We start from the raw sequence: 27,371 nt of genomic DNA, 5'->3' as shown, positions 1-27,371 counted from the left end.
CAGCAACATTTCGAATCAAAATGGAAAATTGTAAATTTTTGTAGAAACATTTCGCATTGATTTTGCAAATCCGAAAACCCAACCAGAAACCCAGAAGACCTTGCCTCTCAACCTCTCGAAACGAAACGCAACGAAAGCTCCGACAAAAATTGCTTTCCTCTCGTCGTTGGCTTTGTTTTCTGTCCAGAAATTTTGCTCGTTCTCGCATTTCTTGTTGGCTGTTAAGTAAAATGTTTTCATTGTATTTGAAATGCTGCCAGGAGCAGAGGAGCAGGAGCAGTCGAAGGATTGGCTACACTATGTTGTTTGTTATTGCAACAAAGCTGAATGTGTTTTTGCAGTTGACACCTGAAATGCAAACACATTTGCCACAGCCGCTGAACAGGATCAGCATCGGAATCATTCTGAGGACCCAGGATGTGGATGTGGATGGGGATGGTTGGGTGGCAGATTACAGAAATGCAGATGCACCAGCTGCTGCCTATGGAAGCCACTCGATGCGAGTGTGTGTGTGTGGGGCTGACAAGCTGCAGTTGTTGCACATGAAAGAGTTCGAAAGGCAAAAGTCTTGTTTTCATTTTCCAGCTACACGAGAAAGTCGAGCCATCGCTTGACTCTCTCGAACTTCCCGCCGGAGGTCACTGCCAGTTGACCCAGTCTGGCATCGAAATAATTTCCAATATTTGGCAGCCAAACTCCGCCCCTTTTTTGGGGAGGGTTCTTGTTTGGCTAGACGAGCTACCAGATTAAAAGTTAATTTAATTAAATACATCTGTTTCCCAGTTATAATCTAAATCTGTGCAGATTAAACTCTTTTTATAAGAAGAAGAATCAAAGAAGACCCCAAAATAAGTAAAGCTACAAGCTCCATATTTGTACCATATATTCTTACTTTAGAAAAGTTTTTTTCAGATCATTCCCCAAGTGATCCACAAGCTCCAAACAAATATTTGTTCAATATATTTTAATATTTTAATATTTTACATTTTACTTTATTATTTAAATATTTAATTTTAATATAATTTAATAATGTTATATTCATTATTATTTTCGTATTTTTTTCCAGGACATTTAGCTTTTAATGATTCATTTATTTTTCTTTTGCTTTATTATTTTGTATTATTTCCTGGTGAAATGTTTTACCATGTGCTTCTCTTGAACTAAAGTATATTCCACTTTTGATCCCGTGTAGCCATTATTGACCTCTGACCTCCCGCTGACAACCTTCGACCGCATTTGCATTAAGTGCCGCTTAACACGGAATCTCAATATTTTATGCAAAGTACTGTCCTCCGCCTGTGCAGTGCAACTTCAGGTCCTTTTTGCGTTTGCCGAAATGTTGGTCCTGCTGCGACTGCAGAGTTTCAATAACTCCGGGCGAAGTCGTCTGCGCGAAGCCCATGAATCACTTTGAGTCCTTCTGCGGCTCCGATTGACTGTCAACGGGATTTGGTTGCATTGCATCTGCCTGTAGCTGTGGCTGTGGGCATATGGATGATGCCTACCTCCTGGACTTGTCTTTTATGCAAAACACCACGTGGTGTCCTTGTGCTTCTTTGATCTGCGATTCCCTTTAGTTGCTCTGGAAAGATAATAATGAAAATAGGTCTTGATAAAAGGTTATTATTTAAACGACTTGAATTTCGAACAAAACAAATGTAAAAGGAAATGTGGTATTCAAAAAGTATATTGAAAATTGTCTCCACAACCAAATCCTGAATAGTTAGTCAATGTTTCCGCTATTAAAAATGTATGTTCCTGAATTTCCTTTTAGATTCCGATTTGGCATTTCTCTGGATGACCTTTAAACTTCGTTCCATTGTGGCTGAAAGCGCATTTGTGCATTTCGGCGATTGCCTAATGCAGCGTTGCATAATTTCAGCAAAAATCAAATATTTGAGCGCGAATCTTTTGTGCACCATCTAACCTTTCCAGGCATCCTGCCCCGATCCTCTGCTCCCCAGCTCCCTGGCTCTTTTTCTCCTTTCCTGGTCGAAACCAAAGCAGTGAAGCAAACGTCTGAAGGGCAAACAAACTTTTTGCCAGCGCCAGTTAATTTAGTCAATTCAGCTCCGACTGGCAAAAAAAAAGAAGAGTAGGAAAATGAGGAACTTGCATACCGAGTGCATTACGTTTCATTTGATTCAGCTGGTGAAATTTTCATGCGACGCGATGGCAGTGCGAAAAATTCACAAAATCAACAGAAAATTTTCGCAACCTGCTGGGGGTTTTTCTGATTAAAAATTTCCATGGCTGCACTCTCACATTTTTCGGTATACACATTTTCAGTTTGGGTTTAAGTTTGGGCAATTAGGTGGATTTGCCGATGTCTGGCACGGTATCTTCAAGTCCGCCGGGAGGACAGTTGGCTAAAACAAATGGCCCGGCAAATTTCGGGCACTAAATCAGTGCAATTTTCGTATCACACCACATTACTCACAGGTCGCTTGATTATTCGCAATGCACTTTTGTTACATATATAGCAGTCTACCCACCTTTATATGTGCACTTTTATGTACCTACAACCGGCCTCTGCAATTTTGCTAAGCAAACTTTATGTCCACCTTTGCTTTGGCCCCTCCCCCTGCCCGCCCCTCCATTGCCTCCACACCAATGGCCATATTTCTAGTTCCCCTGGCAAAAAGGTAAGAAGCGAGTAAAAGGAACCCAAGGAGCAGGAATGCAAATTTATGGTCAGACAAAGTTGTGTAGACGTTGCAAGCGGTGGCAGCAATTATATATTGCAGAGGGGGTTTTGAAAGGGGGCAAAAGGTTAGGTGCCGTGCCAAAAGTAAAAGTGCCCCGAGGAGCAGTATAAAAATGATTAAATTTCCCTGGTGGAAAAATGTTTTTACCATTCGCAGACGCTAGCTATTATTATGGTATTTTTTGTAAGCCAATTTTGTTATTTATTATATAGGAGATACAACAAAAATACAATTAAATGTATTATTTAGAAAAACTGTAAAACCTTAAAGGAATTTCTAATAAATAATTGTTGATTTTTCCCGTATCAGTAACATTTAATATTTAATTTCTGTGTATTTATGCAACCCCGGAACCCATTGGCTAAGCCTTCCCCTAATGAGCCCGGCAATAAACCCATTGGTAAGCCCAGCTGCCCAACCATTTACTTATTTATGAGTATAACTTTAGTGCAACTTATTAGGCAAAGTGGTTTGGCTCAATCCAAACTATAAGCTCTATCAAAAAGTTGTAAAAGCCGCTCTAATATCAAGCACCTTGAGGGATTTGTCGGAGACGGAGGCAAAGATTTACTTTGGCAACATTTCAATTAGGAGCACATTTTTGTGCTGATCAATAGGGAAAAGTTTTCGTCGGCCGCAAAACAATGGAGCCGCAAAGGCCACAAAAACTGCAGGCAGGCGCTCTAAAGGCAAAAAAGTAGACTTCAATTTATGCCATCCAACTCGTACTCCCTTACAAATATCTACCTGTTATGTAAGAGTCACCCAGCTTGCGAATAAATTACGCACGCACATTTGTCGCCTCTTTCGTCCCACCACTTCCGTTTCCGCTTAGGCACAGATCCAGATCCACATCCACTTCCACTTCCGCCCCACTCAGGCATAAGTTAATGCGTCTTTATAGGCAATAAAATTTAAGTTTCTCGACTCGACTACCCTTGCTTGGCTGGTTAAATTTTTCATGAGCAATACCTTCGCCTTCTCGCCCCTCCCCTAGTTCTCTTTGCAATAAGTTTGTGCTACCAAAAAAGTTTCCCCTAAAACTTAACGAAATTTAGTGGTGCCTGGGAAGTCGGAAGAAGACCAGAAAGTAGTGGAAGTCGTGGTCGTGATCCTGGCCATTGGCCCCAAACTTGTTGTTCCTGTTAATTGAAGCGTTTGGTTAGTGCAGAAATTAAGTTTGCGGTGGTCCCGCCCACTTGGGCACTTTTACTTCCCATTTTGCCTGGGTGTTGGGCGCCAGTTGAAACATAATTACCAGTTAATTTTTATTAAGCAGCCATGAAAAGCGTCTGCAGAGGCAGATAAGGTTGGATATGGATTATTCGGTGCAAGTTTGAGGGTTTATCTCAAGATGACTGCGAAGTTTTGGAGCCATAAATATAGTTTAGTTGCAATACATTTCTTATATTTTTCTTTTATAAATAAAAGATGGTCCCACTTTTTAAGTTTTTGACAATATTAATAATTTATTTTAATTTTTAGCTAGTTTACAAGAAATACATATAGGAAAATAGAACTATGTAGACTGAAATCCACAAAACCAGATACTCATTGGCACTTAGGCATAATCCTCATTTCCAAGCGCTTAGCCAGGCCCCAAATCGCATAAAAAGAATGCCAAAATGTGGTTGGGCCTCTACCATTGAGTGCACTGTAATTTTTTAGGGTTTACGATTTGAATAACTTACAAATTCAATGTACATACGTATTACCACAGACTGAGCCGGTTAGGAACCACCAACCTCCTCCGTACTTTCCTGCGCAGCCCTCAGAAATATCCCGGTCATAGGTATTAAATTTATGGTTCTCATTCCCTCTAATGGAATCTCCCATTGTACCAGAATGTTTTCCCAACGATTTCAGCTCGTATCCCTCCTTTTCACTTCCAATTTTAAAATTATCATATCGGGCGTAGGCACTTCCATTTTCGTTCCGAAGCCTTACTAAAAGTTCGTAATGTTTTGCCTTTGTAATAATGTGCAATTTTTCCAGCCCCAAGAAAAACTCTCTGTTTATGTCACCAAATCCATTTTTGTAATCGTCCCAGGATCGGTTGAAACTAGTCGAGTCGTCAAATCGCTTCTGGATTACCATCCAACCACATGAGATACAAGGAGCTTTAACTGTATTTATACCGGGAATCGTAATATTGTATATGCCATCTGGACCTTCGCGAGGACATCTGTCCCTTTCTCTGCACTTTGCTAGTTTGTCTCGCAAGACTTTAGTAGAGGAAACCAAAGAATTCACTTGGTTCTTCAGGGCACTGCACTGAATTTTGGTATCCGGTTTTCCCGATTTTCCCGATCTCCTTTGCTTGGCTGCAGCGGAAAGCCAAAGCAGCATAAGCAGCACCAAAATACTGGATTTCATTTTCTAGCACGTGTGAAGTGGTATACAAATCTACTTAACACTAAACAGAGCTAAAGGCTTTGTCCGCATAATATATTTAGTTCCGCCTGATATTCTTAATGTGTCGATTCGATAAAGACTTTGGTTTGGGGGAAGGGGGATTTGTTGGATATATCCCCTTCACTCGTGTGAAAAATTTAGTATTCAAAAAGGAAGCAACAATACATTTTTCTGGAAAATAGTTTAATAAGAAATAAAACTCAAATTTCACATAATAATATATTATAATATGAAATAATTTTTGGGCCAGTGGCGGATTCAGAATTTGGCAGTGGGGTTGTGTAAACTATAATTAAATGAAAAAAATTAAAGAAAATTTTGTATTCAAAAAGTAAGCAACAATAAATTTGTCTGAAAAGCTGTTTAACAAGAAATAATACTCAAATTTTACATATTTATATATTATAATATGAAATAATAATAATCCGCCAGTGGCGGATTCTTAATTTGGCAGTGGGGTTGTGTAAACTGAAACTAAATGGAATAGCTACTAAATAAAATATGCGTGAAATCTTTTAGCTCACTGTCAAGTAGATTGTAAAACTCTTCAGAAGTGCTAGGAAATGAAATTCAGTATTTTGGTGCTGCTTGTGTTGTTTTGGCTTTCCGTTGCAGCCAAACAGGGAAAAACGGGAAAATCGGGAAAACCTGATACCAAAATGCAGTGCAGTGCCCTGAAGAACCAAGTAAATTCTTTGGTTTCCTCTACTAAGATCTTGCAAGACAAACTTTCAAAGTGCAGAGAAAGGGACAGATGTCCCCGCGAAGGACCAGATGGCATATACAACATTACGATTCCCGGAATAAAAACATTTGAAGCTCCATGTATATCGTGTGGTTGGATGGTAATCCAGAAGCGATTCGACAACTCTACTAGTTTCAACCGAACGTGGGACGAATACAAAAATGGATTTGGTGACATAAACAGAGAGTTTTTCTTCGGGCTGGAAAAATTGCACATCATGACGGAGGCAAAGCCATACGAACTTTTCATTAGGGTTCGGATCCAAAATGGAACTAGTGCCTACGCCCGATATGATCATTTTAAAATTGGAAGTGAGAAGGATGGTTTCGATCTGAGAGTGGTAGGGAATTATTCTGGAACAGCGGGAGATTCCCTTAAAGAGCATGAGAAACGGAAATTTGTCACTCATGACCGGGATAATGCTAGGAACTACGGAAAACGCTACGGAGGAGGTTGGTGGTACCTCGACACGAATCGGAGGTAAGAATATTAAATTAAGACGTTATGCTATTTTTATAACTTTAAACAATTACAGTAACCTCAATGGGAAGGTCCTCCTTAACACACCCGGAGCTAAAGGTTTTGGGTTTTGGATACCTCTTCAAAATAATAAAACCACTCTTACACGTACAGAAATGAGGATTAGGCCCAAAAGCGAATGCACTCTACATAATAGAAAACAAGAGAGACCGCTATAGTCGGGTTCGTGTCCCGACTATCTAATACCCGTCACTCGGCTAAAGGGAGTGCGAGGGAGTTGGTTATATATTTTTGGATTGCGTATAACTTTTTAATGAATGGTCCGATTTGAAAAATGTCTTCTACATTTCGATAGGTATAAATATACACAACAAAATTGCATTTATACTTCTCGGAAATCTTCAAAGGTGTGACCGCCAGGCACATTTTAAAATCATTAGTGGGCGATTCTGGGCGTTAGAGGGGGCGTGGCGCTCGTCTGAAATAAACTTGCGCTGCGTAGGAAGCCCAAGAATATGTGTGGAAAATCTCAACCTTCTAGCTTTTGTAGTTTCTGAGATCTCAGCGTTCATACGGACAGACAGACAGACAGACAGACAGACGGACAGACAGACGGACAGACAGACGGACAGACAGACGGACAGACGGACATGGCTAGATCGACTCGGCTAGTGACCCTGATCAAGAATATATATACTTTATGGGGTCGGAAACGCTTCCTTCTAGCTGTTACATACTTTTGCACGAATACAATATACCCTTTTACTCTACGAGTAACGGGTATAAATATGACTTTTTCTATAAGTATTTCTTATAAACTAACTATCTATGTATAAAAATAAAATGTATAAATATTACTTTGAAAAGTAAATTATGTTATTTGTATTGATTCTAAGCGACGCAGGCAGCAAATAAAAAGTGATAATCTCTTAGTTGGTTATTAAAAAATGTTCTTTCAAGAATATATATTAAAAAACCCACAACGACCAAAATCTGGATCCGCAACTGGTCCAAACATGATTTCATGAATAAATATGAAATAACATATATATATTTAAAATAGTACCACAGTTTTTGACCCAAAAGGACCTTATTCACTAAGATTTTGTATTGAAATAGTTAGCTTTTAATAATAATATTTTGTGCTGTGTATGAATTCCAGCAGTCTGTTCAGCCAACCACCGTGGTCCCCCATTATCCATCGCTTGAATATTCGTAACCTTTGGCTAACGAACCCTTTAAATTATTACTAATCCCCCCAAGGACGTTTATTGACACGTAAATTGTTCAACAACAAGTGTGGCTGCCAAGGGAAATCCTGTAGCGAAAGGGGACAAAGGGGGGATTGTCCTGTATCCTGTATCCCGATTCCATTGGCCTGCAGGTGTGCGAGGTGTACGTGCTGTGTAAATATTTTGCTTGACACTATTAAATTTTACTAAAAACAAACAAACGGATCTCACACACTGGAGCTATTTTTAATTAACGTGATTAAATTAATTTAATGAGCTTTCTCCTGCTCCCTTTAAACTCACTTTAAGCGTCAATTAAATTTTCATGTCCTGGGCGACAGGATGTGAGTGTGTGTGTGGCAAGGACAACGTCAGCGACAACGAGACGTAAACATAAACGCCACGTTACGTGTTATGTACGACGGGAAATGATTTTTACGATGCCCAGCAGCAGCAGCAGCGGCAGCGCACCACATGTCTCATCAACGTCAGCTAGCCAACATCCAACATTCAAGGCGGTGTAAAGTCCACCACCCACCGACCACCCACTTTCCTGGAAAGGAAGGGTTCGCTGTTAGGAGGACGGGAGGGGTCCAACTCACTGACAGGCACGACACTTTGGAGCGGCATTATCATTAACAACATCATGCGAAAGTGCCCGGCGCCCATATATCCAAGTACTCTCCTCGTTCGCTCCCATATCGCACACACATTGTCAATGGCCGTCTGATAAGGGGGCGTGGCAGGGGGGAGGGGGTGGTGTGCCAGGGGGGGTTTGCGCCTGATAATAAAGCAATTTCTGTGTTAATTTGTATGCCATGACCGTGTAACCCCACTTGCCCTAATGGATGTTCTCCGGGCTGATAGTGCGGCCAATTGAAGCCAGCGATATGAGGGATAATCCCCAAGGAATGGCAGATAGCAGCAGGCAAAATGGGTGCTCGGTCAGGTGTTGGCTCTAAAAATATCTCTTGTCAGAATTTGAATAACAGGTACTTTGTGGGGAATATTAAAGAAAATCACTCTGGAGGACTACTTACACTTTTAGAAAAAATGAATAGTGTTCTATTGTATTAATTTACAAAATATTTTAATCAAGATTAGGTACGATAATAATCTTATTAAGTCTTTCTTAAAATTTGAGTTTTATTTTTATTTTTAAGGAAAGCTGCCTATCAAAATATGTTCAATTGCATTGGATTTACAACTGTCTCTTTTTATCAGTGTGTAAAATTCCTATGAATGGTATGTAGATAGGCCAAAGTTGTATATATAAGAGAGATAACTCAAATTTGTTATCTATGTGTTTTTTCTTTATAAACACGAACCTTTTTACATCGTAACTTACCCGAGGCCCCCATGAAAATTACTTGTAATAGTTCTTTAAAACCCAGAAGAATTTCCATTTCAGCACCTTTGCCTTCGCCTTCGCTTGAGTAATAATCTCTGGCCATTTTTCAACTATGCGGCACTATCAGCTCGACCATTTTCACCTTTTTCGATATCAATAATCCGCAGCCATTAATTACACTTTGGCCGGTTGGTTAGGGGAATGTTAGGAATAAAGGATGGGATGGGGGAACCTAACTTGGCCAAGTGAGTGGTGGCTGGGGGGCAATATTTTGTGTCCGCTGCCAACTAATTGCAACAGTTACGACGCCATATGGCCACCAAGTCATCGAAAAGGGGAGCCCGGGAGTTTGGAGTCCCCGAAGGACCCTCGCAGATGCCATTTTCTCCGTTTTTCTCCTTTGCCAAACGATGCGATGCGCGTTGGTGTGTGAAATAGACAACTTACGTGCCATTCCATACGCACGTGTGTGTATGCGTCAGAGGATGGGTGGTTGGAGAAAGCCAACTTGCAAGGAAAAATGCAGAGGAAAATTGCAGGCAGTGGCAAAGTTTCTCCGCCCCGCTCTTTTCACTTTTTTGCACATTTTTCACTGCCATGTGCCAGGTTCATGTCGTTCGCTTTCGCCCCTTTACCTCCTAGTTTTTCCTCTATTTTTCTTACTTTCTTCTTTTTTTTTGGTTTTCCTGCACTGGCACTTGGGGAATTTACGTGTGCATGCATACGCTTAGTTTTCCACTGCCACCCGCAAAAAGGGAAAGCAAATTTGAGCCAAGTCCCTTTGTCGACTTGGCCTCCTTTTTGTTTTCTGGCTCTGCGGTTAAGCAGAAATAATGCATCTGGGATGTGAGCATTTTCAGAGGAGGATATATGCATTCCACTCCGTTCTCCATTCTTATAACCCCCTAATGAGAGAAACTCCTCCAAACTCGTTGCCGAAATTTCCCAAAGAAAAAGTACTGTTCTTTTTTTTGTAATTTATTTCTTGTGTTTTATTGTATTTCATTGTTTTTGTTGTTGTTGTTGTTCATTGATGTTTGTTGTTTTCATGTTTTGTTTTTAATTTGTTTTCCCATTTACTGCTAAATAACTTTAAATGTTGTATTTTCTTTATCAATATAATTTCATTCTTCATCATCTTTCTCACTTGCTTTTCCAGCTTCTTATTGATTTTCATCATTTCATCTTCTATTCACTTTCTTCTGCTCGTTGTTGTTGTTGCATTGTCGCAAGATTTGTTTTCGCTTTGCTTTGCCTTCGTGGTTCGTTCTTTACATGAATAATAACTAAATTTGTTTCATTATAATAATAAATATAATAATAATAATAGGTAATAATGATTTGTTTATTAAATATTTTTAAAAAATTTTCATTTTTTTGGGTTGTTTTGTTTTTATTTAGGAGTATATGTAATCGCTATCAATTATCATTCGTCAGAGTCGTTGCCCAAAACTTGTTCTCTTTCGTTCAGTTTTACTTTTGTGGTTTTTCTCCTGCCAAAAACTCCATTCCTTAAGATCTATTATTCCAATTCATCTTTATTTGTATATGTGTATAGTTAAGTTGTATATACTAGTTCATTAATGTATATTTAATATATGTTTAATACAATGTATATTTGTAAAAAATAAAACAAACTACAAAAATATATATGAACACAAAAAGTAAACAACGAACAACAATTATACTTCCATTCTTTCCTCGAATATCACAAAACAAAAAACAAGAAAAAAGACGAAGAAATAATATGGGAAACTTAACTCAATTACAAACAATATAGAGATAGAGATAATAGGGGTAGTTGGGGGTGGGGCAGAGAGTGGGCTCTGCTTGAAGAACATATCGAAAAATTCGTTGATATCACCTGACAAAAATGAATAACTACTTACAGTACATATACAAACATATGCCCATGTATCATAGTGTAATTTAACATTACTCTTATTTACGATCTGAAGTAGAGTAAAATTGATTTTTCCTCACATTCTCGATAAGGTTTCTTGTAATTCCCCTACTTCACTTTCCTCTTGGGGTTACAATACATTTAGTTTTCTTTTCATTTTCTTTACGTTGCAACATTCAGTAATTGTATTTTTGTTTTAGTTTCGTTTTTGTTTTTACTTTCAATAAACACATCACATCATATTCACAATTAATAATCATAATGATCTAATATATATGTGTAAATATAAATTAAAATTAACAATAATAACTATGACTTACAATGAAGGAGACTCTACACATAACTACATTAATCCATTATCCAATTCCCCTCGTTTCAGAAATTTAGTTTCTGCTATTTAGTTTCTGTTTCTGTTTTTCAGAGCGCCATGTACATGCGTCAAGTGAATTTTCGTTTTCGAAACTATTCAAAAGGTTGAAAGGATCGCATCGAAATCAATGTATATATTGGTGTATATCTTGGTTTGATGTTAAGGCAAATAAAAGTTTCGTTTCTAGTTTACAAACTCGTGCTATTCTACATGCGCGGCCATGTCAAGTTGCATGCCAGTCTACACATACTAGAGGAGATGTCGAGTCGAACAAAATTCCGCTGAAATCCCGTATGGTACAATGATTCTATAGTGTCTATACGTTTTGTAGTTAGTTTGCTTAGTAACTAGGATTTCTCATTTCCACTTATTGGTTTTTTGTATTTTTTTTGCTTCGTTTTTTAATTTTTTTCTTTTAAGAACATTTATTTTTTACACAAAACTTCATTTGTTTTTTTTTTGTTTGCCATTTTGCAGCTTATTGTATTACTCATTTGTCGTTATTATAATAAATGTTAGTAACTGTTAAAATGTCGACGAGTTTTTAGTTTTGAGAATCTACGAGTATGTGTGTTTATAATTTATCATTTATTTTACTTGTTTACTTTAGTTAATTTTATATTCATCGTTTACAACTGTTCCACTTTCATCATTCGCTGTCGTTGCACATAGATTTAAGGTCTGATTATAATGGACGGAAACTTATTAGGCATTCTTATTTGGAGTACGGGAGAGATACGACTTCCATTGTGGTCGATTAAGTTTTGTTTTAGTGGAGTAAGGAGGCTTCGAAGAGAGCGAGCTGAAGTTGAGTATTACTACGAGTGGTTAAGGTGCTGAAGTCGGTATCTGAGTGTTAAGAGAAATAGAGGAACTCAGGTGTATGGATAGTAGGTGATAGTAGTGATAGTGATAGTGATGAAAACACAAATTTCCGTATATTATAGCCAGCCCTTAAATGTATATGTAGATAAATCTGTTATTGTTGAACAATTATTAGCTAGATGTCGAGTATTATTGGTGTTATCATTATTGAATGGAGATATTTTCAAACGCCTGCCTCGAGATGGAACCAATTTAATATTACGTTTAACTATCCGGCTCTAGTAATCGCTTTTCGCTTTAATTCCATTTTACCTTTATCCAATTCTGTCTGCCTTCGTTAAACTATTAATTTTATTTTTATTTTCTTTCTTTTACTTTTACTTTTTGTTTCTTTAAAAGATCACATTTCATGTTTAGTTGCCATTAGTAAATATATATATATATATAATCAATATATTTGTGTTAATGTATATATTTATACGTGTACAGACATAAATATATGTAGTATATATACATATAGTGTATATACGTATGCTTTTGTATATAATAAGTAGTTTCCATTCTGCAATTTATTGTAATTCTGTTATTCTGTGTGTTCCAATCCAAATACGTTCTTGAGTTTGAGTGTATAAAAAACCAAGTCACAAATCTTAATTACAACAGCGCCAAACTGTAAACGAACATTTAATCGGAAATCGAAATAAGTTTTGGATTCGCAAATGTCGCATATAGTGGGCATGTCTCTATATACAAATATAGTGCTTACAAATCGTTTGCATAGGAAGATATATAGTACGGTACAATTTCGATTTCTGTGTGAGCTGTGTGTTAATAGCTTTCTTTTTCATTTACTAGAGAATTCAGCTAAATGAGTTAATTATACACTTTAAAAAAGTCTCCGTCTTTGTTTGTGGTTGCAAAAAATGCTTATTCCTTTAGATTTGATTAAATTTCTTGTTGTTTACCTCATCTCGATTTTGTTTATCAGTGTTGTTTTTGATGCTTCCGTTTTTTCCGCTTGTATATAAAAAATATGATTTCTCTTGCTGTAGTTTTGCTGATTTATCTTGATCGTTATTATAAAATGTAAAAAAGGATTATGGTTTCTGTACTCTGTTTTCTGTTTTATGTTTTTTGTATCTGATCTCTGCTTTCTGCTTAATAAAATCTCCGTATCGTTTGCCTCTCGCTTGTAGTAAATCGTTGTTGCAAAAATAGGACGTGACTGTACTTTTTTTCATCTTCATCCCCATCGTTATCGTTAATCGTTATCATTAACCGTTATTATTATTATTGTTATTGTTAAGTGTTTATTATTAGTTGTTCTTGCTGCTTATCTATGGCCTATGTAGATTCTGGTTTTTGATTAATTTTGACTATTTGCCATGGAGAACGGTTTGTCAGGCTTAACCTTAGCTAATATTAACACTCCTCACTAAATGTTTATCCACTTTTATGTACCTTTATTTTTACTTGCATTGAAATATGGAACACTAGAGTTTAAAATAGTTTGTAACTAATTTTAATGCAACTGCGCTCTCCCTCAACGTTCATCCTCTTGTAATATTAAGTTCAATTTTTAATTGCTAATTTTCTTTTGTTTCCTTTTGCATTTAACAACACTCTTTTTTTTTGCTTTCTTTTTGTTTTGCTTTGTAATATTGTAGAGCTGTCACTCAATATTTTCCCTCTAATGCATGTCACTTGATGTGTAAATGGGATGCTTACACGTTAAAGTCTTGCTTTACGTACGAAATAGTTCTGTAGAGTTTTACCTTTCTCCTCCCCCAAATAGTACTTTCGGTTCTTATTTTTGTAAATAGTTCATATCAACCTTTAATTTTCATCAAAAACTTCCATTACTGCTTTTTGTGTGTCTCAATGTTTGTGTTTCGTAGAATGTGATTGTTTGAAGTTTTCTTTACTAGCTTAGACCTTTTTCCGGAGAAGTTCTGCCTTTTGATTTCTTCCAATCTTTATTGGAGCATCGCTTTTGGGAGTATATTCATGATTGGTATACGTATTGTGTTGCTTAGGTTGTGAGAGGAGTATGCAATATAAGTATCTAGGTGAAGTGGAGTTGACAAAAAACGAGTATTCCAATGGATAAAGTAGGTGAGAAACTTTTAATAAAAAATCCTATGTGGCGTAGGTTCATTAAAAATCTCTAGAGATTTGAAAACGCCTAAAATTTCTTTAAATATTTTAAATATATATTTTATGGCTTTCAAATCTCTGGAGATTTCAGAAGAAACCCACACCCTTATGACTTAACATACATGTTTCTGGGAATACCCCCCCTTTCTTCTAGATGCAGCTGGATGGGGACGCCACTGTTGCCGGCGCCACTGTGATCGTGGTGGCCGGAATGGCGGCCACAGTGGTGGCCACCACCTGGTGACCCAACTGCGTCTGGTAGTGGTGACCCACAAAGGTGTGCTGCTGCTGCGGTGGCGCCGCCTGGGTGGTGTACTTAAGCAGATGTTGCTGCGGGGCGGCCTGCAGCGATATGAAGGGTGTCGCCTGGATGGGGATGCAGTTGGAGTTGTAGTCGCTGCTCAGCACCAGAGTGGGCGTGGCATCGGTGTAGTAGGCGGGGGCCTTGAGAAAGGTCGCCGGATATTGCTGCTGCGGCGTGGGCATCGTGGCCGTCGAGGTGGTGGACAGCGTGGTGGCCGACGAGAGGGTGGGCGAGGTGGCTATCGAGCAGGAGGACGACGAGGAGGCCGACGAGGGGGAGTAGGGTGAGCTGCAGTGGTAGGTGATGTGTGCTGTTTGCTGTTGCTGCTGCTGCAGATGTTGCTGCTGTTGTTGATGTTGCTGCTGCTGTTGGTACATGTTGCTGGCGTGTGCTGCTGCTGCCTGCTTGCTGGCATTGCTGTGGTAGTAGTTGTTATTGCTGCTGTTGCTGTGGTAGCTGAACTGTTGCTGCTGCTGCGGCGGCTGCTGCTGCTGTTGCTGTTGTTGCTGCTGCTGCTGCTGCGGCTCAATGATGATCAAGTTGCTGGCGCCGTTGTAGCCGGCTGTTGCTGCTGCCGCTGCTGTTGTTGTGGCCACTGGAACAGCCGGCTGCTGATCACCGGGCGTGGTGATCATGGCCGCCATGATGTTGGCCGGCGGCAGGACAATCGGTATGTGGTAGTATTTACACTGCTTGCGACGGCACTGGCTATTGGCGTGATCGCGGCAGACAGCAACACGTTGATCAATCACCTCGACCTTGTCATCTGGAGATCGTATCGTATCGGTTTTCGAAAAGCGGGGGGGGATAGAAAGAGAGAGCAGGGCGTTAGTAAGTCGGTTGCAAGTTAGCTATTAGGTTGGTTTGGCAGTAGAAAACAGTGAAAGCTTTTCCAAAAAATTTCAAGTTTGTTCAAGTTTTTCGGTAGTTTTTAATAATAAAGTGATCTTTACGGCAGCTGACTTTCACACAATTTTACATCATGAGTTCTTATGAAAGTGAAAGGGTGAAGACTTTGCTTCAGATTTAGCCGTCTAAGAATAAAAACAGAACCTCACGAATAATGTTCTTTACAATTTCTCCATACTTTTGTGTATTTTTGTGTGTGTAATTATCTTGACGGAAAGCCAAACTTAAAAGTAGATAACAAATTATCACGAAAATAGTCAACCATTTTTTGTAGTTTTAAATCAAATCGGCAGCCAATTTATCAAATCAAAAGAGTACAACTTTTGGTGTTTTCCTAACTACAACTTAGGATAAAATCGGAAAATCATCTCAACGGTGTCTAGGAGAAGGTAGCACTAAAAGCGTTTAGATATAGATTTAGAACTAAACCCAAAGTAGGGATACGGATAAAGATAGAGGTAAGGATAAAGTGAACTGAGGAAAAGGAAGAAACTTAGGCACATGCACTTACCTTCAGTTAAATGAACGAATCTACAATTTAACCGACTGCACATAGATCTATTAAAATCTTGGCACACCGGGAGGGTGTCCAGTAACTATATTGGGCATGAGTTGAGTTTTTGTTGTGTGTTCAGACATAGTTTTTGGTTTTATTTTTGGGAGATGGCAGGATGCAAACGGAAACCAATTCAGGAAATCAAAAAGAGTTTGTGTGTTTTCGTGTGATTCGGGGTTTTTTTTTTTGGTTTGGGAATTTTTTTTTTATATATCATCGGTTTTCAGTTTCGAAAAAAAGAGAAGAGCAGAAAAAAGAAAAGAAAAAGAGCACAAATTAGTTATATCTTATAATATTGAAATGGTTCACTAGAATGGTTAATGGTTGGTTAGATAAATACGGTTTCGGTTTCGGTTTTACAATTGCTTGATGTTGGTGGAGTTCCAGATGTTAGTCGTAGTTAATAGAGCTAACTAGATATGTGGGTATAGTAGGTATGTCTCGAACGTTCGTTCTTATCGGTTTCACATGATACATTTAATATAGATACTCGTATGTTAAGCTAGTTTTCTCATCGACTTAAATAATCTAAACGAAAAAAGAGGCGGAAGACTGAAATCATAAGATGGCATTGCAAATGAATTGAAATTGGGGTTCTGCGATTCTGTAATCATAGTGTGTTCCTCGCATTTTCGTTTTTCAGTGGGTTTTTTGTTTTAGTCCTTTGATTCGGGGAACTGCGGGGATAGTACTTATATATCGTATGTGTGGAACTTAAACGCATAGCTGAGAAATAAAGTTTGCCACGAAATAAAACACACTCTGTGGAAGCAGCAAGTATTCGATCAACAGAAACTCAGGGCCAAGAAAAGCTAAAGAAGCTTCGGAAGCGAAGCGCCTATACATAGCTATCTATAGATGGACTCACTCACTCGTATAGGGAACTCAAAAATGCTCTCTGATCTCTGAACTGATCAATCTGATTGTGATTGCTTTTGCTTAGGTTCTATTGGGGCTGTACTAGGCGGTAACAATTACATATCCTAATAGGCGGCACTAGAAATATAAGAAAAGAGAAGAGAGAGAAGAGAAAGAGAGATCGTAAAAGGTGGGGTTAATGTCTTTACCATCCAGATATCGAGGCCTCAAGATAATTAGTTTTTCGTGGGCCCTGAACAACCAAAGAGGTGGGGGTGGGAAAATCAAAAGCTGCCAAGCTGAACTCAAAGTTAAAGCCTCGAAGCTTTTTCGATCCTTGCCGCCAAGTCGCTAAACTGAAGCACACGAAAAGCTGAAGCTGAAGGCAAAAGCTAAGCACACAGAAATTGGCCAAGAAAGAAGCTCGCCGGGATTTATTAACCAGGATAAAAGAAGGGGTTTCAATTGGATTCGATTCGACCTCTGCATACCTAATTATGTAAAAGGTGCCGTTCACTAGCATCGGACACTGAGTGTACAAGAGGCCCCTCTCCGGTTGGGCTACGATATCGAAATATATATATAGAGAGAATACACAGTTTATATATATTGAGTAACATCTGTAGGTGGGTGTGTGTAGGCGTGATTGTGGGTGGTTGGTTGGTTGGTTTGTGTGATGTTCTGTTTAGTAAACAAACAACTGCTAACAGCTATGACACCCCGAGGTGTGTCCAGCTCATGTCTCACGATATATATTATATATACGGATTTAGAACAGCCCATAGCTCCTCCTCTCCTGACATCACCAAGTCAACGTCATCGTCTCGGGGCCGCGCCTTTGGCCCTGTTTGTTTGTTTTGTTTGACTGTTGATTCTCGTCTGAGGAGCGGCAGCGCATTTAATTTGATTAACTGAATGGCCCACCCCACAACGACTGTTCCTTCGAAACTCTAATTTTACACGGTAAAAAGTTGTCTCAGCTAATACTTGCTGCTCTCTAGTTGTGTTTTATTTCCTTTTTCGGGGGGTTCGACAGAATAACTCTTAGCTTTAGGAGTAGAGCTTAAAAATATCGATATTTTCGATATTCTCACAATATTGTTTCGATAATATCGATATTTCCAGTAGAAAAATCGGAATATCGATATTTTTGCAAACTCTATAATGGGAACTTGAGACTGGGAAAGCAAGCGCTCATGCAGGAAGCCTACGGATGTCGCCGATAGTCAGGGCACACTGTACCTGGCCACTGGCATCCGTGTAGATGACACAGGAAGCGTTCAGGGGAATTTTCGGATTCGCTATGAGACCATATTTATTTGGCCGAAAAGCCGAAAAAACATGCCTCAAATCAAATATGCGTTATGAGAAAGGTATTTATATTAAAATATATATTTTTGTGTGGGTGATTTTTCGGTGTGATTTGATTTGGTGAGGGAAACAAAAAAGAAAGAGGAATGTGTGTCAACACAAAAGTATACATAATAGTTTTAATATCGGGTTTTTGTTGGTTTTCCATGCAGCGTTTGTTTTTTCGATCCAAATCCGTGCGTGATTGTTGTTATTCATAAATTAAATAGATATAAACATTTGAGTTGCATGCAAATGGTGAGAACATTGTTTTCATGTTTTTTGTAATATATCATTGTTGATTTTTTGCGCATGAGTGTTAGCATGTAAAAAAGGTAGAAAAATTAGAGGAAATAATTATATTGTTCGAAAATCCATTGAAGAATTTAAAATAAATAGGTTTGCATTAAAGACTTAAAATTAAGCTAAAGCTGCATATGCAAAAAACAAGTGCCTAGTGATAAAACCGTATGTTTGTCGCAGTTTTTTCTGTTCTATCTTCCGCCTCGTTAACGGCCCATGATTTCGAATTATGCAAATAAAGGTGAAAAAGGCCCGTCGAAAAAAAAGTGTTTTGGGAAAGAGGTGAAAATAAAGTTTTGCGGGCACACGGGACACGAGTTAATAAATGTAAATGTGTGACACCACGCCCTCCGTGGCCGCCCACCATTAAAATAACAATGTTTTCGTGCTGTAATTACGGCTTTCGCCCTTGTAGACCACCTCCCACCCACTGTAATTAACTTGTTGCTGGCGGAAAAGTTTTTTCAGATCCCCGGCTTTGTTGTTCGCATATGCAAAAAGGCAAAACGCACTTAAACCTATCGTAGATTAGTTCGGGTTCGGTTCAGTTTGGTTTTGGTTGGGTTTTAAGCTGGTTGGGCGGCGGCAGCAGCAGGCAAATTAGCAAATTATAAAACAGTAGCATACTTTTTGGGGCGGGGAGCTTGGTCGGTTAGTTGACGCTGCAAATAAAAGGGTTTTGGATTATACTAAAATAAACGAAAAGTAAACGGCAATGAAGCGCAGGCTAAGCGGCAAACTGAAAAAAGCAGAAGAAACAAAAATGAGTTATCAAATAAAAATGGCAATATTAAAAACTCATTTGGCAGCAGCTATTCACAATTTTTGAAGCGCATTTCAAACTTGTTACTGCGGCAGCCGTAAATGCTGTAAACGAGATGAAAAATTAAGGGGGTAAGGTAAGGTAAGCTCGGTTCGGTTATCAAAAGCAGGGACAATTCGCTCCTCACAGGACATCACACAGAAACAAGGCAAATACTTACTACATACATACAAACAAGCCTGCAAAAGTCAATCAAAAATGGTAGATAGATACATGTACGGATAAATATATATATAGAGGGGGTAAATGCATAGGAGTATCAAATTTCAAAGGGAAACGCAAGAAAACTTTTACTAAATTCTTTCGGTTTACCAGTTTGCCTTGTAGTTGTAGTGTTTGTTTTATTTTTGGGGTGTGTGTGTGGGTCTTTGGGAGTGTGTGTGTTTGTGACTGGGCTTATAGACTCTGGTTCTTCCAGCGCAGGAAAAGTTGAAGCAGTATTCTATTTGGTTTTAGATGTTCTCGTTCTCAAGCGTTTCGCAGTGCCTTCAAAAGCAACTTCACCTAGAAAGCATCTCGCACTACAAACTTGCTAACTAAGTGTAAGTGTAAGTGTAAATATATGTGTGTGTTGGGTGTGTGTGTATTGTGTGTGTGTGTGCGTGTTCGTTATCATATGGAGTATATTCTCCTCTATGTGTTCAGCAAACAGTCAAACATTTTACATTGCGGATCTTTTATGATATCCTGCTGTTACGAAAAGAAAGAAAAAATTCGTTTGAAAAGAAACAAAAAGAAGTCATGTTAATAACATTTTTCTGAGCCACAAGTGTATTGTTTATGTGTATGTGTATCTCGGTGGACTAAGGAGATCGGATGTATGATCGATAACTATCGATCTCCAATCTTCCTTAGCTCCGCCGAATCGAAGCGTTTAAACGACAAACGGTCTACCAAAACTAAAAAAAAAGTATTGTGAGCATTAGACATACTTAGCATCTATATAGCAGGTATCAGTCTTCAGATATAATCATAGGTATACCGTTAGGGGAGTAAACAAAAGCTCGGATATTTTTTGGGGGCGGTGCACCAGCTTACCTTAGAAGTGCTTTCATATAGCGTTTACCATCATACCACATGCCTCAGAAGCCATACACGAGTTATATATGTATGTGAACAAACGCAATGTACGAGTAGTAATATCGATCTCGAGAGCGAGCGAGAGAGATACATATATAGAGGGTAGAAAGAGACAGCCACTTGCAACGTCACTGCTTGATATTTTCATACTCATAGTCATATCGGAATACTTGCTACAAAAAAGTTCTGTTTCATTGAGCACATGCTGAAAAATTACAAATTACGCTCCAATCGAAAAGTCTCAAAAAAGATGTAGAAAACAATATTAAATTAAATTCAACACAAAAAGGGCCAACTAAATGAAGATAACTCATGGGTAATATCATGATCAGGTCGTACAACAGCGTACTTTCCCCCGATAATTTCTCCGAGAAAGAGAAAGACGAGCGCTTTCGATAGGCGAACGAAAGAGAGAGGTATAGTGTATGTTCGAAAGAGACGACATTACTGTTTCTTTGGCGATGCTCAAACTTTTTGTAATGAACTCAAAGAATAGCTTCAAGTTGAATTTGGGATAGGTATTAATATCGGAGGACTGACTGAATTAGGGATCATGCTAGTGAAGGATATAGTAAGACTGCAAATCTTGAGGTAGTGAGAGTTACATCTAGAAGATAGAGATATAAAGTTGCTTGCTTGAAAGAGAGAGAGAGAGAGTCTTAGTTTAAAATAGAGCAAAATGTTGGCAAAAACTTAAAATGATTCGAAGCATTTTCTTTGAAAACATTACAAAAAGCGCTTAACTCTAGTGGGTATACTTGATATTGACATATATATAGTTTATATTCCATACACAAGAACAGCTTTAGCCAAACAATACAGTAATATTTCTCTGGATAGTCCAGCAAGCCAAGTGTATTGAGAGTTCTACTGAAGGAAATCGGGTGGTGTATCTGTGTGAGGTGTGTGTGAGGAAATCAAAATAGTTTTAGTCGAGCAGAGAGCACATTGAGTTTTACGTACGCCTAAAAACAGTTACCACTGAGGTTCATAAAAGAAAAGCGTTTACGGAAAAAATATATCGATAAAGCTTGGCTTAACTTAAAAATGTAGCAAAATGAGTAGACCAACTTAGGTGTAAAATCATAAATATACCAAATCAAATCGTAGATAAATGAATATAAAATTCAATTCAAGTTGAAACAGCCAACAAATAGAGAGAGAGAGAAAGAGACAACGCACAGCAAACTGTTGTATATGGATTAGTAGTGGGTGAGAAAGAGAGAATGTTAGTTTTGGTTTGATCACTTTCCAAGGTTCGAGTAAAAGAAGCCAACAAGTTGTTTTACGGTTTTTACAATAAAACGTATATAATATAATTTCAATATAATTTGTTTTGTCTTTATAATAATACGACTAATGTTAGCACAGATATAACATATTCATTAGTGTTTTTGCTTGTGTATAGATGTGTGTATAGATATATATATATTTCGACATATATATTTAAATGTTATGAATAATTTTAACTTCGACATTCTTGCTCTGTTACCAACTCTCATAATTGATTTGACATGCAATCGATTTGCCATACTTATCGCTCACTTCTCGTCGATGGTAGTGATAGCGAAATGAGATCCTAATTAAACCTCAATTCTTTTCTCTCAGGTGTAATGTGTGTGTGAGATTTTGGGTTGGGCTACAAATCAAAAGGAGGCAACTAGGTGGTTTCCACTAAACTATAGTTTCTATTGGACGGTACTGTACTTCTATCTATTGAAGAAGGCTTGAAAACCCACTTTACTATATATTGGAATGGACTGTGGTTTTCTAAGTGGTTACTTTTCTTTTATTTATTTTCTCTTTTTTGTATATTTAAAATCAGCCTAACTCATTGTTATCCTAGTGTCAACTGACAATTCATTGCTATATTATTGCATGGTAATGTTAACATACTGTTTTTTTGTCTGTCTGTTTGTTGCTGTGTTCTTTAGTTGTTGGTGCATTGCAAGGTTGGAAAGAAGCGTAATAAATAATGAGCTCTTAGATCTGAAATGCAAGTTGGTTATATCTTGGCGCCATGCAGTGGTAAGTGGTGTTTTGGTTTGTTTTAAGTTTTCATTTTTTTTGCTTTAGTTCTTAGTTAGTTCGAGAGCGTTTTCTAAACATTTTCGCATAGTTTTTCATTTGTTATTGAAATTAGGGGCCAACGGCAACAGTTCTACGTTGTTAACGAAAAAATTAACCATACGACACATATAGATAATGTTATCATACTTTTATAGGCAAGACATTGAGATATATGATGAATATAGGTATACTTTAATCTGGTTTAGCTTGCTATACGTATATATTATATATATATGTTGTTTCAATATTGTATTCGGCTGCCATGTTTAGTAAGCATCTTTCTTATCGAGTATATAGAGTAAGCCAAGCATTGGCTGGCCATAGGCATATAAGGTAATGTTTAGATAAATGGTATATTCAGATTTTACAACTAATTCTCTACCATTAGCGTACTTATTTTGCTTGCCATTATTCTAAGAGCTAAAACATATATAGAATGAGATGGATTTACGGAGGGAGTAAGATCGGATTTATCTTTTAAGGAAGAAGCAATAGTGAGGGGAAGCAGGTCAAAGGAGAAAAGTCAGGCAGTCCTAAGAATATGTGGGTGTTTCTGTGTCTGTGTCGAGGATATAGCGGGGAATGCTCGAATGACTGAAATAATATTCAATTAAAATATTAAATCAAAAATTCGACAAGCTTCGGGGGGAAGAGATATAAAGAGATATAGAGGAAGAGTGCTGCTCCGCCCAAAAGCGCTCGGCAAAGCTTGTGTTCGGGATCTGATATGCTTACATATCAAAGGGGTACGTTTTTAAATCAAAGGTGAGATGTAAAAGCGGCACAACAGAAAAACGATTATCAAGTGAATACCGAAATAAGTAAATCAAATAAAGTAAAATACCAACACACAATAAGATATATATATTTGTTTTTTCGTAAACTATATATTTAGATAAACACACGGTATTTCAAATAAAACATTAATAAAAACTATCGGAACTAAACTAGAATTAGGATTAGAATTAGGATAAGAATTAGTGGCAAACATCAAATCGTTGTAAGACATTAGAAGTACTTTAATTAAAAACAATTTTACAGAGATTATCGTATATATCGAATAGTAATGTATGTAGGATGGTCTCGGATGTGGAGTTTTTTTTAGCAGGTGCGGGGGTGTAGAGGCGGGGAATCTAAAACTTAGGGTGCGCAAGTCAGTGGCAAATTTATTGTTTTTTTGCTTTTGTAGTTTCTTCTCAGATGGTTTATCAATCGGGAACACACGTTAAAAATTATATAATAGCTACACTAAAAACTGGTTTATAAGTACATAAAATACATAAATATCAACGTAAAAATTACATAGAAAAGAACGTAAAGAAAAAACTGATAATCACACGAGATCTAACATTAAAAACTTAGTTCTGTTTGTCAATGATTTTATTCTTTGCTTAACATTTCGATTACAGAAAGGAAAACATTTATAATACATCGAAAGAGTGGGCGATAGAGGGTTAAACAGACAGATGAAGAGAGGGATAGTGATAGTCGTTAAAAATCAAAAGGATTTACATAGTTCTGGTCAACACATCAAATTTAAATCTCGATAACATAACATTAACATAAATCAATTTTGCTGGCTTAACAGTCTGAAAGGTGTACGGGTGTATGGTGTGTGTTAGAGTGAGACGGATAGAGAGACGTGATCGTGAGTGGTGGTGACTGTACTGTAATATCTGATTAGTAAGCTAGACATATGATTTACAGATCGATCCTGGTCATGTTTATGCCATTTTTGTTTTCTTTTTTTTTGTGTAAGGGATGAGCGTGTGTTAGAGTACATAGTGTGTGTGTATCGTATATGGGTAGCAGCATACAGCACGTACAGCTAGGTTTATATGTATATGTATATCGTATAAGTATTCTATATAAACTAGACAATATTCGTTACGCATTTATCGTTGCTCAACAATTTTAAACAATTACAACAGCATTCACGCTAGCTATCTAGCTAGTTAGGAAACATTCAGAGACAGCGATAGGGTGTTAGAGAGAGAGAGCGCGAAAAATGAATGATGAGCGGGAGCGAGAGAGAGATAGCTATACGAACTACCGCATGTGGGAGACAGGGACGACGATATGGCATCAAGCACCCGCAGCTAGCAACAAGCATACACAACTGTACCCAGCATCGGCAGCAACATTAGAGGTTTATCCTTTCTTTTTTATCGCTATCACAGTTCTTCGATCCTCTCTCTTTTAAGTCCCGCCCCTGGTTTCTATCTGTTTTTTGTGTAACCGCTTTCTATAAACTAGAGTTGACTAAGTGCTATCCGAAAAAAGGAACTTAAGTATTACTATCAGCTAACATCTGCTTCTCTTCCGTTTCGCCGGTGCTTTAAAAGCTTGGTTGTTTCGATTCTGGTGCGAAGATGGCAACACTTTTCGAGTCACAGTGAGGTTATGTTTCGTTTTTGTCAAATAACTTAATGGCAAATTATCGATTCGTTTGTCGTTTGTCAGCAAGTTTCGGGCATATTTGTGTTAGTAAGCTTCGATCTTCGATCTGTCTGTCTGATTTTAGTGGTAATCATGTCATGGTTCGTTCTTCTAACGCTATGAGGCCTATGGTACAACTAAGGTCTAAAACGCTTCTCTCCACTAGTCCTTCTTCAAGAAAACTGAGGCACATAATCTTACGTCTTCGATGTGTTTAAATCTATCAATCTAATTAAGTGTGTGACTTTCTTGGTGTCTTAAGTACAGTTGTGTTTGGGGTTTGGGTTTCTCAATTAACCTTCCTAAGAGGTCTTCATCTTCTTGTAGGGGTTCAGGACCATGGCACTGCCTGGAGTTCCTGCCTGAGCGGCTGCTGCCGCTGCTGCCGCAGCTGCAGCATATTGCTGTGCCGCAGCAGCCTGGGCTTGTGGCATGGCATAGGCTGTGGCTCCGGTGGGCATCATGCCGGGATAGAAGTATCCCTGGGCCTGGGCATATGGCATGGGTGAGGGTGCTCTTAGCAGGGCAGCTGACTGATATTGACTGGTCGTTCCAGCTGGTGACGAACGCACTGGAGTGCCAGGCACGGAGCTCGGCAGGGAACCCAACTGACGCATTTGAGCCTGGGCTTGAGCTTGGGCTTGAGCCTGTGCTTGAGCCTGCATTTGTAGAAGAGCTGCCATGGAAACGGCTTGAGGTTGTGCCTGAACAGCCTGTGGACTAGCCACATAGCTTTTGTTCAAGGTTAAACCCGTATAGGCAGCTGCTGCGGAGGAGGCAGCTCCTCCTGGCTTGGCGGCACTGGCCACCTTCATGGCATAGTTCTTTTGGGCCACCTCCTTGGCCAAGGCAGCGGGATCGGTGTAGTAGGCACCAGCTGCTGAGGTGGCCTGGGGAGTCAGGCCAGCTGCCGCAGCATAGGCGGCATAGGCCTGCTGGGCATAGGCAGCTTGGGCTTGAGCCTGAGCCTGAACTTGGGCCTGAACCTGAGCCTGTTGCTGCTGCTGCTGTTGTTGCTGCTGCTGTTGCTGCTGCATTTGAGCCTGGGCGTAGGACGTGGGCGTGGCAGTGGGCAGACTGACCATGGTGGAGGTGGCTCCGCCATAGGGCGAGTACAGATTGCCATAGCTGTAGGCGGGCATGGCATAGTTGATGCGCTGCATCTGAACTTGAGCCTGAGCTTGGGCTTGAACTTGGGCCTGCACCTGGGATTGATAGCTAACTGGGGGAGCAGAAGTTGAGGTGGTGGGTGTTGGCAAGATACCAGTACTATGACCATTAATCGTATATCTCGAATAACCCTCGCCGTTCTGCTTGGCAAAGTTGCGTGTAGCCGATGTTGCTAGTGGGTTGCTGCTATTGCTACTCTCTAAATCGCCATTCAGGGATTCTTCGTTACTAGCCGACTTGAGCTGGCCATTATTCAGATTGTTATTGATATAGGACAAGTAGTTGTTATTATCGCCCAGGCCATTGGGCAGGGGCAGAAGACTATCGCCCTGCGAGGGGGAACTAGGGGGCGGTGTATTGCCATTGGGGGGCGTGGCAGTTGCTGCTGCTGCGGGGGTTGCATCTAATGTATCTGTTGCTGCTGCTGTGTTTTCTGGGTTTGGTGAGATTGTTCGTGTTGTATTACAATCGTTAGGGGGACTTGGATTTAGATTCAGATTCGTTTGGTCACTATTGTCTTGATTATCTTGATCCGCATTAACAGTTTCACCATCAGCAGTAGCACTATCGTGATCGCGATTGTGATCTTTATCGAGTTCTGGATTGTTATCGGAATCTTGATCATGATCACTATCGTTAGGATTAGTAGTAGCAATGGCTGTTACTGTTGTTGTTGTTGTTGCTGATGATGCTAATGACGTTGATGATGATGCTGTTGTTGTTGCTGTTGCTATTGCTGATGATGGTGTTATATTATTGGTAGTAGCAATTACAGCGTTTATGATACTTTTATTATTAATATTATTAATCATATTATTACTGGCTGTTGCTGTTGTAGTTGTTGTTGTTATGGCGCTACTTAATTGTAGTTGTTGTTGTAGTAGTACATTTTGTTGTTGTTGTTGATGTAGTTGTTGTTGTTGTTGTGGTGGTTGTTGTTGTTGTTGGGGATACTCACATGAGACTGGCACATAGGGCTGCATTAACTGCTGATAGGCGGTCGCACCGGGCTGATAAACTGGAATGCCAGACTTTTCGGCAGCTGGACGTTTGAACGGAACCATGCCAGAGAATTGCTGAGAGAGAGAGAAAGAGAGATGGGTTGGGCGAAAGAAGAGAGAAAGAGATGGAAATTTATTAGTTTAAAATATTTATTTAAGCATTATCTCAACTTATAATCTACTGATAACCATATACACTATAACAATTGCTTACAAACGAGCTTGCTTTTTGGTTAATTTTGAGTTTCTTATTTTTTCCGCCTTGCTTTTTTCTATTGCCAATTCTTCTATTTTTTTTTTTGGGTGAGAGTTACCAAATTAA

The 27,371-nt window shown here is 38.9% G+C and overlaps 1 protein-coding gene and 1 long non-coding RNA gene across 24 annotated transcripts in view; one reads left to right on the top strand and one right to left on the bottom strand.

The window, feature by feature from the left end:
• Positions 1-1,565: 1,565 nt before the first annotated feature.
• Positions 1,566-27,371, bottom strand: part of mbl (muscleblind) — a 128,271-nt gene continuing 102,465 nt past the window's right edge. For 7 of the 23 annotated variants that reach the window (XM_017143905.3, XM_017143907.3, XM_017143906.3 and 4 more), the window contains one exon: positions 23,276-27,124. In XM_017143905.3, the coding sequence (XP_016999394.2) occupies positions 25,181-27,124 (1,944 nt within the window). In that variant the 3' untranslated portion in view covers positions 23,276-25,180. Of the gene's footprint in view, positions 1,583-10,443; positions 15,257-15,910; positions 16,952-18,055; positions 19,129-19,184; positions 19,469-23,275; positions 27,125-27,371 lie in introns of those variants that run through there. The other 16 variants (XM_070213427.1, XM_070213429.1, XM_070213431.1 and 13 more) reach the window with 8 other exon arrangements.
• On the top strand, positions 5,297-6,953 carry LOC108058937 (uncharacterized). Its single transcript, XR_011418242.1, has 2 exons — positions 5,297-6,348; positions 6,404-6,953. It is a non-coding gene; the product is annotated as an uncharacterized lncRNA (long non-coding RNA).

Source organism: Drosophila takahashii, chromosome 2R (genome assembly GCF_030179915.1).
Source record: "Drosophila takahashii strain IR98-3 E-12201 chromosome 2R, DtakHiC1v2, whole genome shotgun sequence".
NCBI lineage: Eukaryota > Metazoa > Arthropoda > Insecta > Diptera > Drosophilidae > Drosophila > Drosophila takahashii.
Note: the sequence above shows the minus strand (reverse complement) of the source record. Positions and strands in the feature narration are given on the sequence as shown.